The sequence below is a fragment of the Rhincodon typus genome, chromosome 4 (assembly GCF_021869965.1).
Source record: "Rhincodon typus isolate 14 chromosome 4, sRhiTyp1.1, whole genome shotgun sequence".
NCBI classification, from domain to species: Eukaryota; Metazoa; Chordata; class Chondrichthyes; order Orectolobiformes; family Rhincodontidae; genus Rhincodon; species Rhincodon typus.
The window spans coordinates 2,531,492-2,549,421 of NC_063335.1; the positions used below are offsets into that span (position 1 = coordinate 2,531,492).

Consider the following 17,930-nt stretch of genomic DNA (forward strand, 5'->3'; position numbering starts at 1 on the left):
TGACGTTTCGGGCCTAGATGAAGGGTCTAGGCCCGAAACGTCAGCCTCTCTGCTCCTATGATGCTGCTTGGCCTGCTGTGTTCATCCAGCCCTGCACCTTGTTGTCTCGGATTCTCCAGCATCTGCAGTTCCTACTATCTCTGATTCCTTACCCAAGTTTGTCTTGGTACCACGATATGTCAGGGAAGAATCTACAGTCAATGTTGAGGACTGTCAGGGTGACTCTCTCCTGACTATATACCACTATGCCGCAACCTCTGGTGCGTCTGTCTGACAGAACATACTCAGGGATTATGGTGGTCATGGCTGAGAGAGAGTCGTACATGCTGAATCATACTTTGTAATGTCAGGTTGTTGTTTGACTAGTATGTAGGGCAGCTCTCCCAGTTTTGGCACAAGTCCCCAGATGTTAGTAAGGCAGACTTTGCAGAACTCAGTGGTCTGCTAGCCCATTTCAAAAGCATTTAAGATTCAACCATATTGCTGTGTGTCTGGAGTCAAATGCAGATTAGACCAGGCAACAGCAGGTTTATTTTTGTAAAGGACTTTTGTGAACCAAATGGGCTTTTACAATAATTGGCTATATTTTCATGGTCATCATTATGCAACAGGTTTGTAATTCCAGATTTATTAAATGAATTTAAATTCTAGCAGCTATTGTAGTTAAGTCTGAACTACGTACTGGCTGAACCAAGTCTGGATTACTGGTCCACTTACATTATCTCTACCATCCTATCAGTCTTATCAACCATGACTGAATGGCAGAGCAGACTCGATGGGCCGAATGGCCTAATTTCTGCTCCTATGTCTTATGGTCCTATTATCTCCCCCATGTCTTGCAGTCATGTTTCTGTAATACCACACTACCACGTCAGACTCTTCAAGTTAAACTTGTGCCTGCAATTCACTCAATTTGTTTACTATATTATACAGGTTTTTATGAACTTATTAGACTTCACAGCCTAGCTGCCCTTCTGCTTTCATGTTCTGTTTTTCTCTTCTGCCTTAATTATTTTACATCTTAGTTCATTTACAGGTGGTGTTTAAAGCAGAATTGATTGTTCCTCTACACTTATCACCTTTTTTTGTTTACAAACTATTTATCTCTACTCGTGTTTCCATTCAGCCCCTCCCCTTCATTTACTAGTTTAAACTCATTGTCTGCTAGGTTTCAGCCTGGTTTGGGTAGAGTCCATCCCAATGGTACAGGCTGGTTCTGGAAAATCCATCTGCATTTAAACGCAATAAGATATGAAGTTGGTTATCAGGAACCCCGAGGTTGTGTTTCTAAGTATAACACTTAGAGGAGGTCAGGGAGAACGCTGTTTGTTACTAAGATCAGCGGAGAACAAACAGAGCAGGCACGTGCCAGGGAAAGAGAACAAACTAAAGCGCACTTATCATTAGCTTCTATCTTTTGAAATCGTGCAGCTGTCAGTATTTCACTCAAAGAGCCTGGGCTTGATTAGAGCAAACAGGAATCAATAGTTCTGCCATTTTCCGCACCTTTTAATTTTTTGGATTCTCAGCATCGTGTTCCTCGTCAGAATCTACAAATTAAACAGAAGCAATAAAAGTCAACTTCCGTGCCTCAGAGACAATGGAAGTGAATTATACCAACAAGCAGGCAGGTATATTTTCAGGCAGTGCTACTCATTCTTTTTTTCTGGATAGAAAATGATTAGTGAATGAAACACATCATTCTGTTTAACCAGTTCTGTAGGTGTTACATTCAAATCCCTCATATTTGCCTTGCTCCTATTTTCTTTCAAGCTTTAAAAAGTTGGCATGGTTCTGTTTCAATCAAAAGTGATTTCACAGTCTTACAATCTTTTAAGGGATTTCTCCTCCTTCTAAATGTCTTACTTTAAGTCTTTTATCAATGGACCCTTGTTCACATGCTTCACAATTGGAAACAATCTACTTCTATCAATTTTGCCCTTCTTGTCATACTCTATTTCTTTTCATGATATTGCCTAATATGCAGAGCATTTCTAGCATTTTTTTAAAATTATTATTTCAGATTTCCAGCATCTGCAGAATTTTGCATTTGTGTTAAACATGGACAGGCTCCCATTAAAGGGCACTCAGAGTTAGATACTAAATAAAAACCAAAAGAACTGCGGATGCTGTAAATCAGGAACAAAAACAAAGTTGCTGGAAAAGCTCAGCAGGTCTGGCAGCATCTGTGAAGGAGAAAACAGAGTTAACGTTTCAGATCCGGTGACCCTTCCTCACCGGACCTGAAACGTTAACTCGGTTTTCTCCTTCACAGATGCTGCCAGACCTGCTGAGCTTTTCCAGCAACTTTGTTTTTGTCACTCAGAGTTAGAGCTCCCTTCGTAGCTAAAGAAATACAACTTTAAGAAAATTAAATAAAAAAGAAACAAATTTGATGGATGTCAATTCATAATTCAACACAGCACCAAGGTGAATATGGGAAGTACAGAGGAAAACTGAAAGAAATGAGGGACAAAGAAAGTATGTGAATAGATTTGCAGATAATGCAACAAGGGAATAAAAAAAAAAATTTAAACAAATTTAAAAGGGCAACCAAAAGGGACATGACTTATTTTGGGACTAAAAAGATAACTTGTAGGGGGTGAATGATATTGTTGAGTACATTGGCTGCATCCTGTACTCTAGTGATGATGGCTGTAGTGTTGTAGCAATGGGGACAGTAGTAGCAATGTTGGATTGGGTACAATAATGAGGTTGTTAAAAAGTTTGACAACACTTAACTGGTACATATAGTACAAATCCTAGGTTACCAAAGGTGGAAATTGTGGGGGCACTAGGCATAATCTCCCAAATATCCTTGAATATGGGAACAGTGAAAGAGCACCAGAAGTTTCAAAAACAAAAATTAACCCTCAATTCTGGGAAGGAGACAGATAAACTGGTACCTCCAGGACAGTCAACTTAACAGCAACTGTGTCTAATGTCTTTAAAATTTCAGCAAAGGAGAATGAAGTTCCATTTGGAAAACACAGGCTAATATAAAGTTAAATGAAAAGAACTACAGATGTAGAAAATATGAAACTATAGCAGAAATCAAATGAAGTTAATGTCTTTTAGCAAGTCAATTTCAATCAAGATTTTTGAACTAGACAGGGTTGATTAGGACGGTGCAATTTATATTGAGTGTATGGACTTTCAGAGGTAACCAAATAGATAATAATAGAGTTATTAGAAAAAGCTATAGGGAGAGGCTGAATAGGTTGGGGCTATTTTCCCTGGAGCATCAGAGTTTGAGGAGTGACTTTATAGAAGTTTATACAATCATGAGGGGCAATGGATAGAGTGAATAGCCAGGGTCTTTTCCCCCACAGTAGGGGGCATAGGTTTAAGCGGGGAGGGGAAAGATTTAAAAGGGATCTAAGAGGCAAATTTTTTCATGCAGAGGGTGATGCGTGCATGGAATTAGCTCCAGAGGAAGTGGAGGAGGCTGGTACAATTAAAGGCATCTGGATGGTACATGAATAGGAAGGGTTTAGAGGGATACGGTCCAAATACTGTCAAATGGGAGTAGATTAATTTAAGATATCTGGTCAGAATGGACAAGTTGGATCGAAGGGTCTGCTTCCATCCTGTATATCTCTATGATTCCATGAGTCTAATTGAAGTCCATAGGCTTAAACTGATACTGAAACCATAGAAACAAAGCTGGCTAACAGACAAAAAAAAAAAAAAAAATCAAAACAACAAGGAATGGTGGTTTGTCAGAGGCAAGGAAATATATATGCATCCCCAGAGGGACTAATATTAGAATCATTTTTTTGTTAATATACAAGGATGACCTGGACCCAGGTATATAGAGTACAACTTCAAGTTGTGCTGATGATATGAAACTTGGAAATGTAGTAAACATTAGGGAAGTTGGAAACAGATTTCATGACTCAGATTGGTGAAATGCGTAGATGTATAACAGGTAAAATTTAATGTGCAGTGATGTATCTCAGTATGAAGAACAAGAAATTATGTACACTAAATTATACAATTTTAGAGAGAGGGCAGAAGAGATGCTTCCAATTGATACAGGAAATAGGACAGTCTTAAAGTAACATGAGGAATTTTTAAAACTTAAACACAGCAAGTTGCTGTGATCTAGAATGAACTGCCTGAAAAGGTGGTGGATGCAGATTTAATTGTAATATTCAAGAAGAAATTGGAAAAACATTTGAAAAATAAATATATTTAGGGCTGTAACAGAAAGGGTAAAGTAGGAGCACTATTTGGATAGCTCTTTCAAGGGGCTGGCACAGGCTCAATTAGCCATATAGCTTCCTTTTGTGCTGCATCATATGCTACCAGCTACATCAGTCTTGGGTTCAACAAAAACATTTCGAATTTAGATCTTTTTTCACATTTCTAACACCTTGCAGTTTGCAGTAGTCTAGTGAATCTGTCCTGCAGCTATCCATTGTCTCAACATCTTTCCGGTGAATGTGGATACACTATAATTGTACAGGTTGCATCAACAGTTGTCTTACTGTCCGCTGGCAAGTCTTTTTTAAGAGATTAACTTATTTTGTTGCACAGCACAGCAGAAAAATTAAAACATTCAAATATTTACAGAGTATTTAAATGTTGCAGTGGACAAACCTTTCAGTTACAGCTAGCCCATGCAATTAGATCTTTTGGTTCCTCTTAAAGCTAAACTTTTTTAGAAAAAGTTTATTTTTAACATATAGCAGATTTTGAAGGAGACAGCCCAAGATAAGTGAAGTGGTGGTTGTTCTGTGGCTGAAAACAGTTAAACTCCCACAACTAACACCTGCAACAACTTAACCCAGACAGCTCAGCCGAAACTAACACTATGCAGGAAATACTCACTGTGGTTTAAGATCATGGCTTGGAGCTAGAGATTTGGGAAATATGTTCCTGTGGCAGAGAATCAATCCCTCAAAAGAAAAAAGTTTCAACCCATCTCTTTGAAAATAACTGAACAGGACAGGATGTGGTGGAGAGACTGTGCAATACAATAGGAGCACCATGTCCAAAGAACTGGCAACTGAAACAGGCACAGACCCAAGACAGGGAGTCTTCTATTGAACCATGAGCTCATTAACCTACGTGCCACACAATAACTTATGCATCCTAACACCATCAGTCTAGCTCAGGGACAAAATTGTATTACTTCCAAAAACAAAAACCACCACATCAGCATTCATGACAACTTCAATGTAAAATGGTCACATCAACCCTGATCAGCCGACCTACAGATATCAATCAGCATGGCTATACTGAAGGTCAGTCACTGGTTAACAGCTGCTCTGTGCTTCAGCAAAACGTACTTCTGAGAATCAACGTCACTTCAACCTCTTCCGTACTGGTTAGAACTGAATTCACACTCCAAAAGGCTGTTCAGAAAGCAGAAGTCCACATTTGAGAAAAACTCAGCAATTGCTCACAACACAGGACAAAACTCAATTTTTGAATCACATTATGGCACTGGAAAGCATATTCTGAGCAGAGTAACAAATACTATTTAGAAAGCATTACTCAGGAATATGAATAGGTTGTAGCTGATATTTACTGCAACATGCACAAAAAAGACGTAAATCAAACTAGAAAAAAAATGCAGTGCTCGTGAAAAAAAAGTTGCAAAACTTCAACATTCTTTGTCACAAGCTTATTTTTAAACAGGTGAACCAATTCAATTCTTACAAGCATGATAACAGTTGGATTTTCTGCACGTGCTTCCAGCCAACATGGCTCTTGGTTCACCAAAAATAAAGTGATGACACCTACGCCACTGAAGGACAAGTACAAGGGCAACTGTGTTCAGTTCTGGTTGCCACACTACCAGAAGAATGTGGTGGCTTTGGAGGGTACAGAAAAGATTTACCAGGATGTTACTTGGTACGGAGGGCATTAGCTATAAACGGGAGGTTGGAGAAACTTGGGTTGTTCTCACTGGAACGACAGAGGTTGAGGGGTGACTTGATAGAGGTCTACAAGATTATGAAGGGCATGGGCAGAGTGGACAGTCAGAAGCTTTTTCCCAGAGTGGAAGAGTCAGTTACCAGGGGCCATTGATTTAAGGTGCGAGGGGCAAGGTTTAAAAGGTAATGTACGAGGCAAGTTTTTTTTTTAAAAACACAGAGGATGGTGGGTGCCTGGAACTCGTTGCCAGGGGAGGTAGTGGAAGCAGATACTATAGTGACTTTTAAAGGACATCTTGACAAATACATGAATAGGATGGGAAGACAGGGGGATACGGTCAGGTAGGGGGTTTTAGTTGTGATGGGCAGCATGTCGGTGCTGGCTTGGAGGGGCGAAGGGCCTGTTCCCGTACTGTAATTTTCTTTGTTCTTTGTACCTTGCAGCACCTCTAATGCTCAATTGTTTAGGACTGGCTTACAGAAGGACTGGTCCCCATTCCATGCAAGAATGCTTCAATTTCAGAAGCACTTAGGAATGTGACATATAATACATTAGGAAAACAGATAAAACCTGTATTTAATTTGCATCTTTAACATAAAAACTGTCATCATTTATACAGAAACATGATCAGTCAAAACACAAAATGAACTAAGGTTCGAGTAGATTTATAGCTTGGGGTGTGGATGCTGTGGTTGATTCACTCGCCAAGCCAACCACAACAGAGAACTGCTTGATGAGTGGTCAAAATGCTCCCTGAAATAGGTGGGTTAAAAGAAGAGAGATGGAAAGCAGGGAGTGGGGTCAGAAGCAGAAGTAAAGATGGTCATAATCTTGGAAAAAAATTCAGAAATTATTATTTCCTGAAGGCCAGGGATCAAGGGTTTTATTGATGATGCAGGAAAGACAGAACTTTACACGGAAGGGGAACTTTCTTCTACCAAGGTGGATACAGCAAGTGGAAGATGGTTAGGAGTTTGCAGATCTGGAGGCGTGAAATTAAATTCTAACAATTGAGTTAGTCAGTGGTGGAAGACTTTGGGAGGAATTTGGCTCTAGGAGATGGTGAGTTTCAGTGGTTTGCACCAAATGTTAAGGCAGGATTAAATTGTCTAATGTAACAGGTGCTTAGGGAGGGAATACACTACATTAGGCACTAGATTCAGAGCCGTTCTCACTTGTTCCACAGACTAGCATGTGGGTGGAAATAAATTGTGCAGGGAAGAGGATAAGTTGGGAGTCCAGATTGTGGAGAATTTTTTTTTTTTTTAAAATATGATATAAATCAGAGTACTTGGGACAGAATAACATCCCCAGTTTCAGCAGTCCTGGGCAACTGCTGTTTCCTGATCGAATCATGGATGTCGTTTATGCAAAAATTTTGGTGAATGGCCAATTAATGTTGATTTGCATGCAGGATATCTAAGTGGAAATTAATCAGACCATCAATATTCTAAACACGATTGTACATTTCACACCAATGAACACATATCTGTGGTAAATTAACAGCCTATCATTCCATTCGATTAGTGATTATTGACAGCCATGAGCCTATACAGGTTGAAACTTCCCCACAATTTCTGTTGTATACCTACAATACTCACCAGCAACAGATTCAGGAGGTGAATAAAACTGTCCATCAGACAGGGGGCCAGGAAGAATAAGAGGTGCATGCTCTGATACATCAGACACTACAAAGAATCCTAGAACAGGAAGAATGACACTTATTACAGACACAGGCAGACCAAATTGTACAAGATTTATTATAGTTCATATCCCTAAAACAAGTTAGAAGTTGTAATTTAGTTTACTGACCTGACATGCATCATACCATTCAAATGTATAGACCAACATGCTATTGATTTGAATGCTCTTACAGCAAGAGTAGAATCCCATGGACTCATGAAAGGGAAATCAGGCCTGACAAATTTACTAGAATTCTTTGAGGTGGTAACAGCAGGACAGATAAAAGGAATGCAGTGGATGTAATATGTTTGGACTTTCAGAAGGCTTTGATAAGGCACCATACATTAAGCTGTCTAATAAGAGCTCATAGTGTTGGAGGTAGTATAATTAGCATGGGTAGGGGATTGGCTAACTAATAGAAGACAGAGTTGGGATAAGGAGGCCATTTTCAGGATGGCAGTCTAATTACTGGTGTGCCACAGAGATCAGTGGTGGGGCCACAATTATTACAACATATATTGATTACACAGACAAGAATGGTGACTATACTGCAGATGACACAAAAGTAAGTGGGAAGGCAAGTGGTGAATGTGTCTCTGGAAGAATATAGGCACGTTAAATGAATAGGCAAGAGACAGTAAGAATTGCCGATGCTGGAATCAGAGATAACATATTCTGAAGAAGGGTCCTGACCTGAAACGTCAGCTTTCCTGCTCCTCTGATGCTGCCTGGCCTATTAATGATTAGGCAAAACTTGGTAGATGGAATACAATATGGTAAAGTGTGAAGCAATGTACTTTGACAGGAAGAAAAGAAGAGCTGAATATTATTTAAAATGGAGAAAGACTACTGAAAGCAATGGAACAAAGGAATTTGGGAGCCTTCATCCACAAATCACAAAAAGTTAGCATCCAAGTTCAGCAGGTAACAGGAAAGACAAATGGAGAGTTAACCTTTATTACAAAGGGAATTGAGTGTAAAAAGAGGGAGATTTTGCTAAAACTATACAAAATACTAATTAGATCTCAGCTGTAATACTGTGAACAGTTTTGGCTCTCTCATCTAAGTCAAGATATTCTGGCATTGGAGGCAGGGCAGAAAAGGTTCACAAAGCTGAAACCAGGTATACAAGGACTGTCTTAGGAGGAGAGATTGAGTAGGTTAGGTTTCTACTCATTAGACTTTAGAAGAATGAGGCAACTTTGTCGAAACGTACAGCACTCTTAGGGATTTTTACAGGGTAGATGTGGAAAGGTTATTTCCCCCTATCTAGAACAAGACGGCATAATCTCAGAATAAGGATTCACACATTAAGATATAGATGAGGAGGAATTTCTTCTCTCAGAGGATAGCAAATCTGTGGAATGCTTTACCAAAGAGGGTTATCAAAGCTCAGTTGTTAACTATGTTCAAAGCTGAGACAGACAGAATTTTAAATAGTAAGAGAATCAAGGGTAATGGATTAAAGGCAGGTAAGTGGAGTTGAGGATTATCAGATCAACCATGATCTCATTAAATTCCCCAAGACGTAGAGCACGTACGGGCATAAAATTGTAACTTGAACTGATTTCAATGCAAAATTCAGTGTTACAAATCAAATTATTGTGTACCATCTATATCACCTGCCCCTGATTATCCGAGTGCAGCCTGTGGGGAATAGACAGCACAAAAAGCAGTAACTGCACTTACTGTTTTCACCCTTTGCCTCTTGTGGCAACACCTTAAAATCCAGGAACCAAGTCTCAATCCAGGCTAGTATGAAGGAGATGATTGGCAGTAAGTAAGCAAAGGCAGTACCTTGGACCAGGAGCTAAATTAAAATGAAAACCATTGACAAATTAAAAATCATGATGGTACAAAATCACAATTTTTAAAGAATTTATTCTTTCACAGGATGTGGATGTTGCTGGCTAGACTGAATTTATTGCCATCCCACACTGCCCTTGAGAAACTAATTATGAGCTATATTCTTGAACTGCTACAATCCTTGGGGTGTAGGTACTATTAATCTGCACTTGGCAATAAATTGAATGTCAGTGAGTAAGTTAAGTTCCACTAAGGTTGCTTAGCTCCTGACTTCATTACAGCTTTGATTCAAACGTGGACAAAAGAGCTGAACTCCAGTGGTGAAGTAAGAGTTACAGCTCTGACGTCAAGGCTGTATTTGACAGTGTGCCATCAAGGAGGTCTAGCAAAACTAGAGTCAATGGGAACCTGTGGCAAAACTCTGTGCTGGTTGGAGGCATACATAGCACAGAGGAAGATGGTTGCAGTTGTTAGAGTTTAGACATTTCGGTTCCAGGACATCAATGCAGAAATTTCTCAGAATAGTGTCCAAGACTCAAACCATCTCCATTAATGACCTTCCTTAAATCATGAGGGGTCAGAAATGGGAACATTAGCTGATGATTGCACAATATTCAGTAGCATCTGTGACTCCTCAGATACCGATGCAGTCTATGTCTAAATGCAGCGAGACCTGGACAAATCCAGCCTTGGACTGAGAAGTGACAACTAACATTTGCTCCACATAAGTGCCAGGCAATGACCACACCCTTCAAGACAGAATCTATCCATTGCACCATGACATTTGATGGCATTACCACCCCTGAATCCCCCACTGTTGACATGCTGGTGGTTATAATTCACAAGAAACTGAAGGGTACTAGCCATGAGCAGGTCAGAAGCTAGAAATCCTGCAACAAGTCACTTATCACACAAAGCCTGTCCATCATCTACAAGGCACAAGTCAGGAATGTGATGTAATACTTCCTTAATGTCTGAATGTGCGCAGTTGCAATAATGTCCAACAAAACTTGACAACATCCATATCAAAGCAACACAAATATTCAATTCCTCTATCACCAACACACACTAACAGCAGTGTGTGCCATCTATAAAACGTATTATAGAAATTCACTAAAGCTCCTCAGACAGCACCTGCCAAACCTATGACCACTACCATCTAGAAGGACATAGGCATCATGCATGGGAATACCAACGTTTGCAAGTTCTACTCCAAACCAATAACCACCCTAACTTGGGCTATATCACCATTCTTTCACTGTCACTGGGTCAAAATCCTGAAGCTCCTCCCTAATAGCACTGTGGGCGTACCTACATCAAACGGACCATAATGTTTCATGAAAGCAGCTCGCCATCACCTCGCAAGGGGGATGGGAAATAAATGCTGGCCCGGTCAGCGAAGCCCACATTCCCTGATGAATAACAGAACAAAATCTAGGGCACTGTCCTTGTGAGATTGGAAGGTACTATCAAAGGAATCTTGGTGAATTAATGCAGTGTGTTTTGTAGATGGTATACACTGCTAGCATTGTGCATTGGTGGTGTTGAGCCAGAGTACTGTTGGAGGCTGCATTCATCCAGGAAAGAGGAAAATAGTCCACTGCACTCTTGAATTCTGCCTTTTAGATAGCAGAGAGACTGCAGGAGTCAAATGGTGAGCTGCTTACTGCAGAATTCCTAGCCTCTAGCCTGATGTTGCAGCCATAATGTGGTCAAGTTCAGTTTCTGGTCAATGGTTAGCCCCAGTTTGTTCATAGTGAGAAATTCATGATGGTAACATGAGTTGAATCAAGGGGAGAGACCGCAGATTCTTCCAAGTTTGAGACTGCCACTGTCTGGCACTTAAGTGATCAGTAACATTTATGCACACATCAACCCTGAATGTTACCTGGTTCTTGTTGAATAGACAAACTGCTTTGGTATCTGATATCTGGTGTTGAACACTGTACAATCATCAACTAGCACACCCACTTCTGACTGCAGGATGGGTCATTGATGAGACAGCTGAGGACACTACCTAGATAAACTTTGGCAGTGGTGAACTGGGACTATGATGACTGGCCACTAAAAATCACAAACATCTTCCTTTGTACTATGTGTAATTCCACCCTGTGAAGAGTTTTGCACCTGATTCCCACTGACTTCATGTTTTCTACTTTTCCTTTATATCATACTCTGTCAAATGCTGCTTTGATTTCAAGGGCAGTCAGTCCCACCTTAATGAATATTTTATTCAGCATTTTGAAGCACAGTCAGTACATACCTTGGAAACAATTACTTTTACAATTAGAAAGGCACTGGTGACAGCTGTTGTAATCTGTGAAGAGAAGAATAATGAAGAGAAGAAGCATTTACAGTCGTAAGAGGAGAAATGACAGATTTGGTAATTCAGTGCTCAGTACTGATGAAAGATTAATCTAACTTTATTTAAACGTTAGAACTGTGACCCCACTCATGAAAATGATCACACTTTATCCAAAGTTATTCATTCGATCAGACACACCTAACAGAAATCAGGTAATCACGACCGAACCTTCTATTTGTACTGTCCAGCCCTGACAGGGGTCATGCTCTCTGCATCATTCAAGAGTGTGTGGAACAGTGAAATAACATTTGAGGGAAGAAATAATTTTGTGTGCACCAGATTAGTTACTCAAATCAAAAGCTCACAGGTCATTGAAATGTAAATTGCTACATCACTCGATTGAGAAGAGGTGCCCTTTCATAGAATCCCTACAATGTGGAAACAGGCCCTTCGGCCCAACAAGTCCACACCGACCCTCAGAGCATCCCAACCAGACCCATACCCCTATAACCCACCTAATCTACACATCCTTGAACACTATGGGCAATTTAGCATGGCCAATCCCCCTAGCCTGCACATCTTTGGACTGTGGGAGGAAACCGGAGCATCCGGAGGAAACCCACGTAGATATGGGGAGAATGTGCAAACTCCACACTGACAGTAGCCCGAGGGTGGAATCGAACCCGGGTCCCTGGTGCTGTGAGGCAGCAGTGCTGATAGAACTCCTACTCCCTGATCTGGAATCGAACCTGGGCCACTGGGCTGAAAGCGCCAAATCCTAACTGCTAGACCACCGCTAACTTCAGACTTCAGTTACAGCAAACTGCTGGCCAGTTTACAAAGAATTTGATTCTACACATTTCCCAAATGAACATGATAATAGCTTATTTTCACTGCATCTATAGTCCATGTCACCATTTATAGACAATTTTAATATAAGCCTCTCATCTGTTTTGAGGAAGGGATTAAGAAGAGGGCAGTTTCTGGCTGACATTTGGTAGATTTTCAATGTTTTAAGACAGGGAACAACAGCAATATTGTCACACCACTCACCGCAATCATCCACCAGTGGTTTAACCTAAACAGAGCGTACGCAATAACCAGCATAAGGAATCGGAACACTGCCAGTAACTGGGAAGGACAAAGAGGATTAGATAAAAACTGTAAAGTATTTGAAGCCACATTAAATAAGTATTTCAAGAGAAAATCTACTCACGAAGATATCAAAGTAAGATTTATGGAAGTCATAGTGAATGACCTCACTTTCTAAACTATGAATTATGCCACCATCTACCTAGAAAACAAAAAGACACAAGTGGAATTATTTTGCCAGCAATGGTTACTGAAACTGGGGATTAAATAATCCAACATCCAGATACATACTGGCAGTTATTCAGATTTTAAACATGGATCAGATATACTAAACATTACCAATTTGTAAGCACTAAGAAATGTCCTAATTATCACCACCAATTAGTGTTGGGCAACAAATGCTGTCCTTACATTCCGTGAAAACAAAAGAATTATCAAGCTATTCTAAAAGAAACTATTCAGTTTGTGATATTCCGATACATTGCAGTTATTAATCACGTTTGCCATGGGATCATTGCCAGCATAAGCGTGGAGTTTCATTTCCGAAACTCCTCAAAATACTGATTTACCATGAAAATCTAGAACTAATAATTCACAATAAATATCCAGAAGAAATGGCCCTTTGTTACTCCAAGTGCATTTGTATGGAGTGAGCTAATATTATGAAAAATAAATAAAAGGGCATATACAGGAAGAGCAGGAAATAGACAGGGTGCAGAACTCTATCACAGAGTGGAACATATTAGGCTAAATGGACTCTTACCAAGTTGCAAAATTCGATGAGTCCATAAACACCGTATCAGAATAATTAAACCAGATCTGAATGATTCAAAGGCCTCAAACAGGGTGGTCAGCTCAAGTCTGAATGAATGTCAACAATCCATTAAATTGACCTTATATTAAACCAAAACAATCAGTTTCAGTTCTGCAAATCCTGGAGCCTTCAAAAAAAAAAACTAGGGAAACAGGAGACAGAATGTCTCTCTTTGAATGTCCTGACCTTTTCACCCAACAGCCCAACACATGGTCCTCCGAAACCCATTCCCTTGATATACATTGCTGCAAAGTGTGAAGAGGAAATGGTAGTGGATCACAATATTGGGGCAATCCCTTCTGGGGTAAACTCATATGTAACATCTGCAAACTGGGAGTGTGGAAGAAATTACAGGTTAACAGTGGCTATTTTGGTGAGAATCAACACTGCAGTCAGTCATTTTGAAAACTAGTTCTTAGCTGAAAGTGCAAGGAATAAGAAACTTAAAGCTTCTAGGGGCCTGTAATATGGCAGTTTCTGAGTAGAGTTTAGGCAGGCCTTCACAAGGTGATGACAGTTAATGACTAGAGGATTACATTTAAGTTAAAGCTGCGTGTACAGCAATACTGTGTTGCTTAAATGAAGTTGACACAAGGAAAGCTCTCTATCAGAGGATTTTTCAAAACATGATATGCATGACTCTGGCAAGGTCAAAGTATTTTGGCCCATCTGAATTTCCCTTGAGTTAGTGGTAATGGGAGACCTTCTCGAACTAAGTGAATTGCTCTGCTATTTCAGAGGGTAGTTAAGAGTCAACCACATTGCTGGGGAACTGGAGTCATGTATGCCAGACCAGGCATACTCCCTTCCCTGAAGAACATTAGCGAAGCAGATGATTGCTCTTTACAACAATCAATGATGGTTTCATGGTCACCATTATTGAGGCTAACTATCAACTCCAGAATTTTATTAAATTAGTTAAAGTGAAACTCCATAGCTACCAAGGTAGGATTTAAACTAGTGTCTCCAGAACATTAGCATGGTCCTTTGAATTATTAGCCCAGTGGTATTACAAATATGCCTGTTTTCTCAAGAGGAGAGAAGGTATAGCAAATAAACTTATTACATTGCAAGCAAACAATTCCAACTGTGAGTCAAAAAGAGAGGCAAATAGGATTGTATCGCATTATCAAGAAAGGAGAGGGAGTGGCATAGTGATAATGTCACTGGACTAATCATCCAGACCTCCAGGCTAACGTTCGGGGTGGGGGGGCAGAAATCGGTTCAAATCCTGCTACGGCGCATGTTGAAATACCTCAACTCTCTCTAAAACTCAATAAAATTCTGGAATAGAAAGCTCACCTATTAAGAACATAAGAACTAGGAGCAGGAGTAGGCCGTCTGGCCCTTTGAGCCTGCTCCGCCATTCAATAAGAACATGGCTGATCTTTTCGTGGACTCAGATCCACTTACCCGTGTTCTCACCGTATCCCTTAATTCCTTTATTGTTCAAAAAAAAAAAATCTACTTTTTTTTTAAAACCTTTACTGAAGTAGCATCAACTACTTCACTGGGCAAGGAATTCCACAGATTAACAACCCTCTGGGTGAAGAAATTCCTTCTCAATTCAGTCCTAAATCTGCTCCCTCTAATCTTGAGGCTATGCCCTCTTGTCCTAGCTTTACCTGCCAGTGGAAACATCCTCTCTACTTCTATCTTATCTATTCCCTTCATAATTTTATATGTTTCTATAAAATCCCCCCTCAATCTTCTGAATTCCAATGAATATAATCCCAATCTACTCAGTCTCTCCTCATAAGCCAACCCCCTCAACTCCAGAATCCAACAATGTAACCACTGCCAACTGCCATAAAACCCATCTGGTTCATTAATGTCCTTTACGGAAGGAAATCTATCATCCTTACCTGGCTTGGTATACATGTGACTCCAGAGTTGTTTGTCCATTAATTACCCTCTGGGCAATAAATGCTGTCTTAACCAGTGGCACTCAGATTCCACAAATGTTTAAAAAGTACATAGTAGAACGGCCTCTGACTATTGTAGGAGATATAGTCGGATCTCTTCAAGACAGCAGTGCATGCAGTCTGGTCACCCAACCAATGGAAGGTTGCTGATGCCGTAAAAGGAAGGAACGTGAAAATTAAGAGTGGTAAACACAACTTAAAATGTGAGGAAAACTGGACAAAGTGCAAGAAAGAAACAGATCAGCAATTCTCTGCTCGCAGGAGAACAAGATGAACATCGTCAGTGTTTCCACATACCTGTAATTCCCTATCCCCGAAACCACTGTAATAAATCTCTAAGACACTCTCCAAAATTAATTTTGAATTGAATGCACCTATTGGCGTCAAACTAGTATTTGATATAGATTCAGTACAAATTTCCTGACTTTTGTAATCATAGTCCTTAATTGGGCTTTATAAAGCCCATTACACAAACTATTGTATTAACTGTTTTGTTAAAGTCATGCTTCCTTCAAAAGATTGTGCACAAATAACCCCAGCTCTGTCTTCTTGCATAGACCAGCAGAGTCAAATAGTAACTTTTGTGCCTTACACTGGCTGAGGGTGTGTGTAAAGTGAGGTGACACTTTGCCTAAACGTAGGTAAGTTCTTAAACTTGTCACCCACAATGAGCAGAGATACCAGCCAAACTTAAATTTAGTGATTTAAGAAGAGAGACTCTCACAATGGCAATAAAAATAATCTATTTTAAATTCAAAAAATAATATTTGGTCCTTTGATCTCATTGGATGGGTGATTATTCTTACTGGCCACATGCTATCCATATTTTATCAGAGCCTCTATCCTCTGTCTGTCCATTCCCAGCAAGTTTGTCTCACCACTTCATCCCAATTCTCTATCTGAGCCTCTCCCCTCACTTCTTCCATCTCCAACAATTTGATCAACTTAACCCAGTCTGCACATGTTTGTCAAAGGGTATCAGTGGCAACAAGTCATTTGCAGAATATACACAGGGATGTATACAAAGCTGTCGCTTGACTGCAGAAGCCTACATTAAAAACGGAGTTTAATACTTACATTTAATTCTATTATCCACAGCAAACCAACAAATAAAAGGTCAAAAGTAACAAATAAGCAGAAAGTCCTCCTAACATCAGAAATAGGTTTCCTGTCACTGTATGGCTCTAATCTAGCTGCAAGTTGGGATGTGTGAACGGAATGTGTGGTACTAAGGGAAGTACTGGAATTGAAACGATCAGCTCGAGCTTCCTCCTGGTCATTCGGCAATTTGCTCATCCTGCACGACTCTACCGTAGCTTCAGCATCACCAGAAGCAGCTGTACAAGAACAGAAACATGACAGTTCAGCAGAGAAGTGTAGGAGGAGAACGTAAAAATAGTAAACACATGGTTTGCTTTCCTCAAATAAGGACCAGGCAACTTATATTAATACAACTACCACCCCCAATTTAACTATAACTGCCCCTATCAAACTCCCACTGCGTTAAGCCCCCGCCACCAGAATCTCAGATGCCCAGAAGGGGGAGGGTTACTTGGTTCATGGGCATGAGAGCTGCTCCTGCAAGCTCCCAGGTTGTCAATGGATAGATGCATTAAACCATGGTATGAAACACTGACTAAACTTCCTTCTGTGTATTGTGATTCTGACTATCGAGTCTGTGTTGGCTCTTTCAAGGAACAAACCATTAGCCCTATTTTTTTGATACAACTTTCTTTTGAAAATATTTATCCAGTTTCCATTTGAAGTCTCTGTTTCTACCACCCTTTCTAAATTCGAACTGCTGACTGCATAATAAGTTTGTTCCTTCTAATGTCACCTCTGGCTCTTTTACCAATCTTTTCACTTCCTATCCTTAGGATTTGTCTTTTCAGCCATTACAAACAGTTTCTATATTTAGAATAATTAAACCAAAGATTTTGAACATTATCAAATCTACTCTTTGCTGTTAACTGTTCTCTTTCTCTACACAAATGCTGCCAGATGTCCAACACTCTGCTTTTATTTCACAATTCCAGCAATCGCAGCATGTCTTCTCTACTCAAAGGAGAACAAGGTGAGCTTCTTCAGTCTTTCAAGATACGTGTAAGTCTCAGGGATGAGGAAGATTGTAACAAATTTCTCTGTATCCTCTCCAAAGCATTCATGTCCCTCGTAAATTGGTTTTGGATGTAATAATACCTATTGGAGTCAAACTTTTGTTCTTTACAGATTCAGTACACTTTCTTGACTTTTGTATTCATAGTCCTTCAACGGACTTTATGAAGCCCGTTACCCATAATACTGTAATAACTGCTTTGTTAATCAGGCATGACTTTAACAAAGATTTGTGCACAAACAACCCCAGTTCTGTCTTCTTCCATCTCTTTTAGTGTCATTTAGTTGTATTGCCACTCAT

General features: G+C 40.0%; 1 protein-coding gene across 4 annotated transcripts in view; it reads right to left on the minus strand.

Moving 5' to 3' along the window:
* stard3nl (STARD3 N-terminal like) overlaps nt 1-16,855 on the minus strand; it is a 45,524-nt gene extending 28,669 nt beyond the window's left edge. For 3 of the 4 annotated variants that reach the window (XR_007261913.1, XR_007261912.1, XM_048595663.1), the window contains exons 1-7: nt 16,592-16,855; nt 12,900-12,977; nt 12,737-12,814; nt 11,642-11,695; nt 9,262-9,382; nt 7,491-7,589; nt 1,507-1,550 (exon numbers count right to left, since the gene is read on the minus strand). Coding sequence is in view for 2 of the 4 variants with exons in the window: in XM_048595663.1 (XP_048451620.1) it covers nt 1,510-1,550; nt 7,491-7,589; nt 9,262-9,382; nt 11,642-11,695; nt 12,737-12,814; nt 12,900-12,977; nt 16,592-16,810 (690 nt within the window). In the remaining 2 variants the exon portion in view is untranslated. The remainder of the gene's footprint in view (nt 1-1,506; nt 1,551-7,490; nt 7,590-9,261; nt 9,383-11,641; nt 11,696-12,736; nt 12,815-12,899; nt 12,978-16,591) is intronic. The other variant, XM_048595664.1, reaches the window with a different exon arrangement.
* Between the last annotated feature and the right edge of the window lie 1,075 nt (nt 16,856-17,930).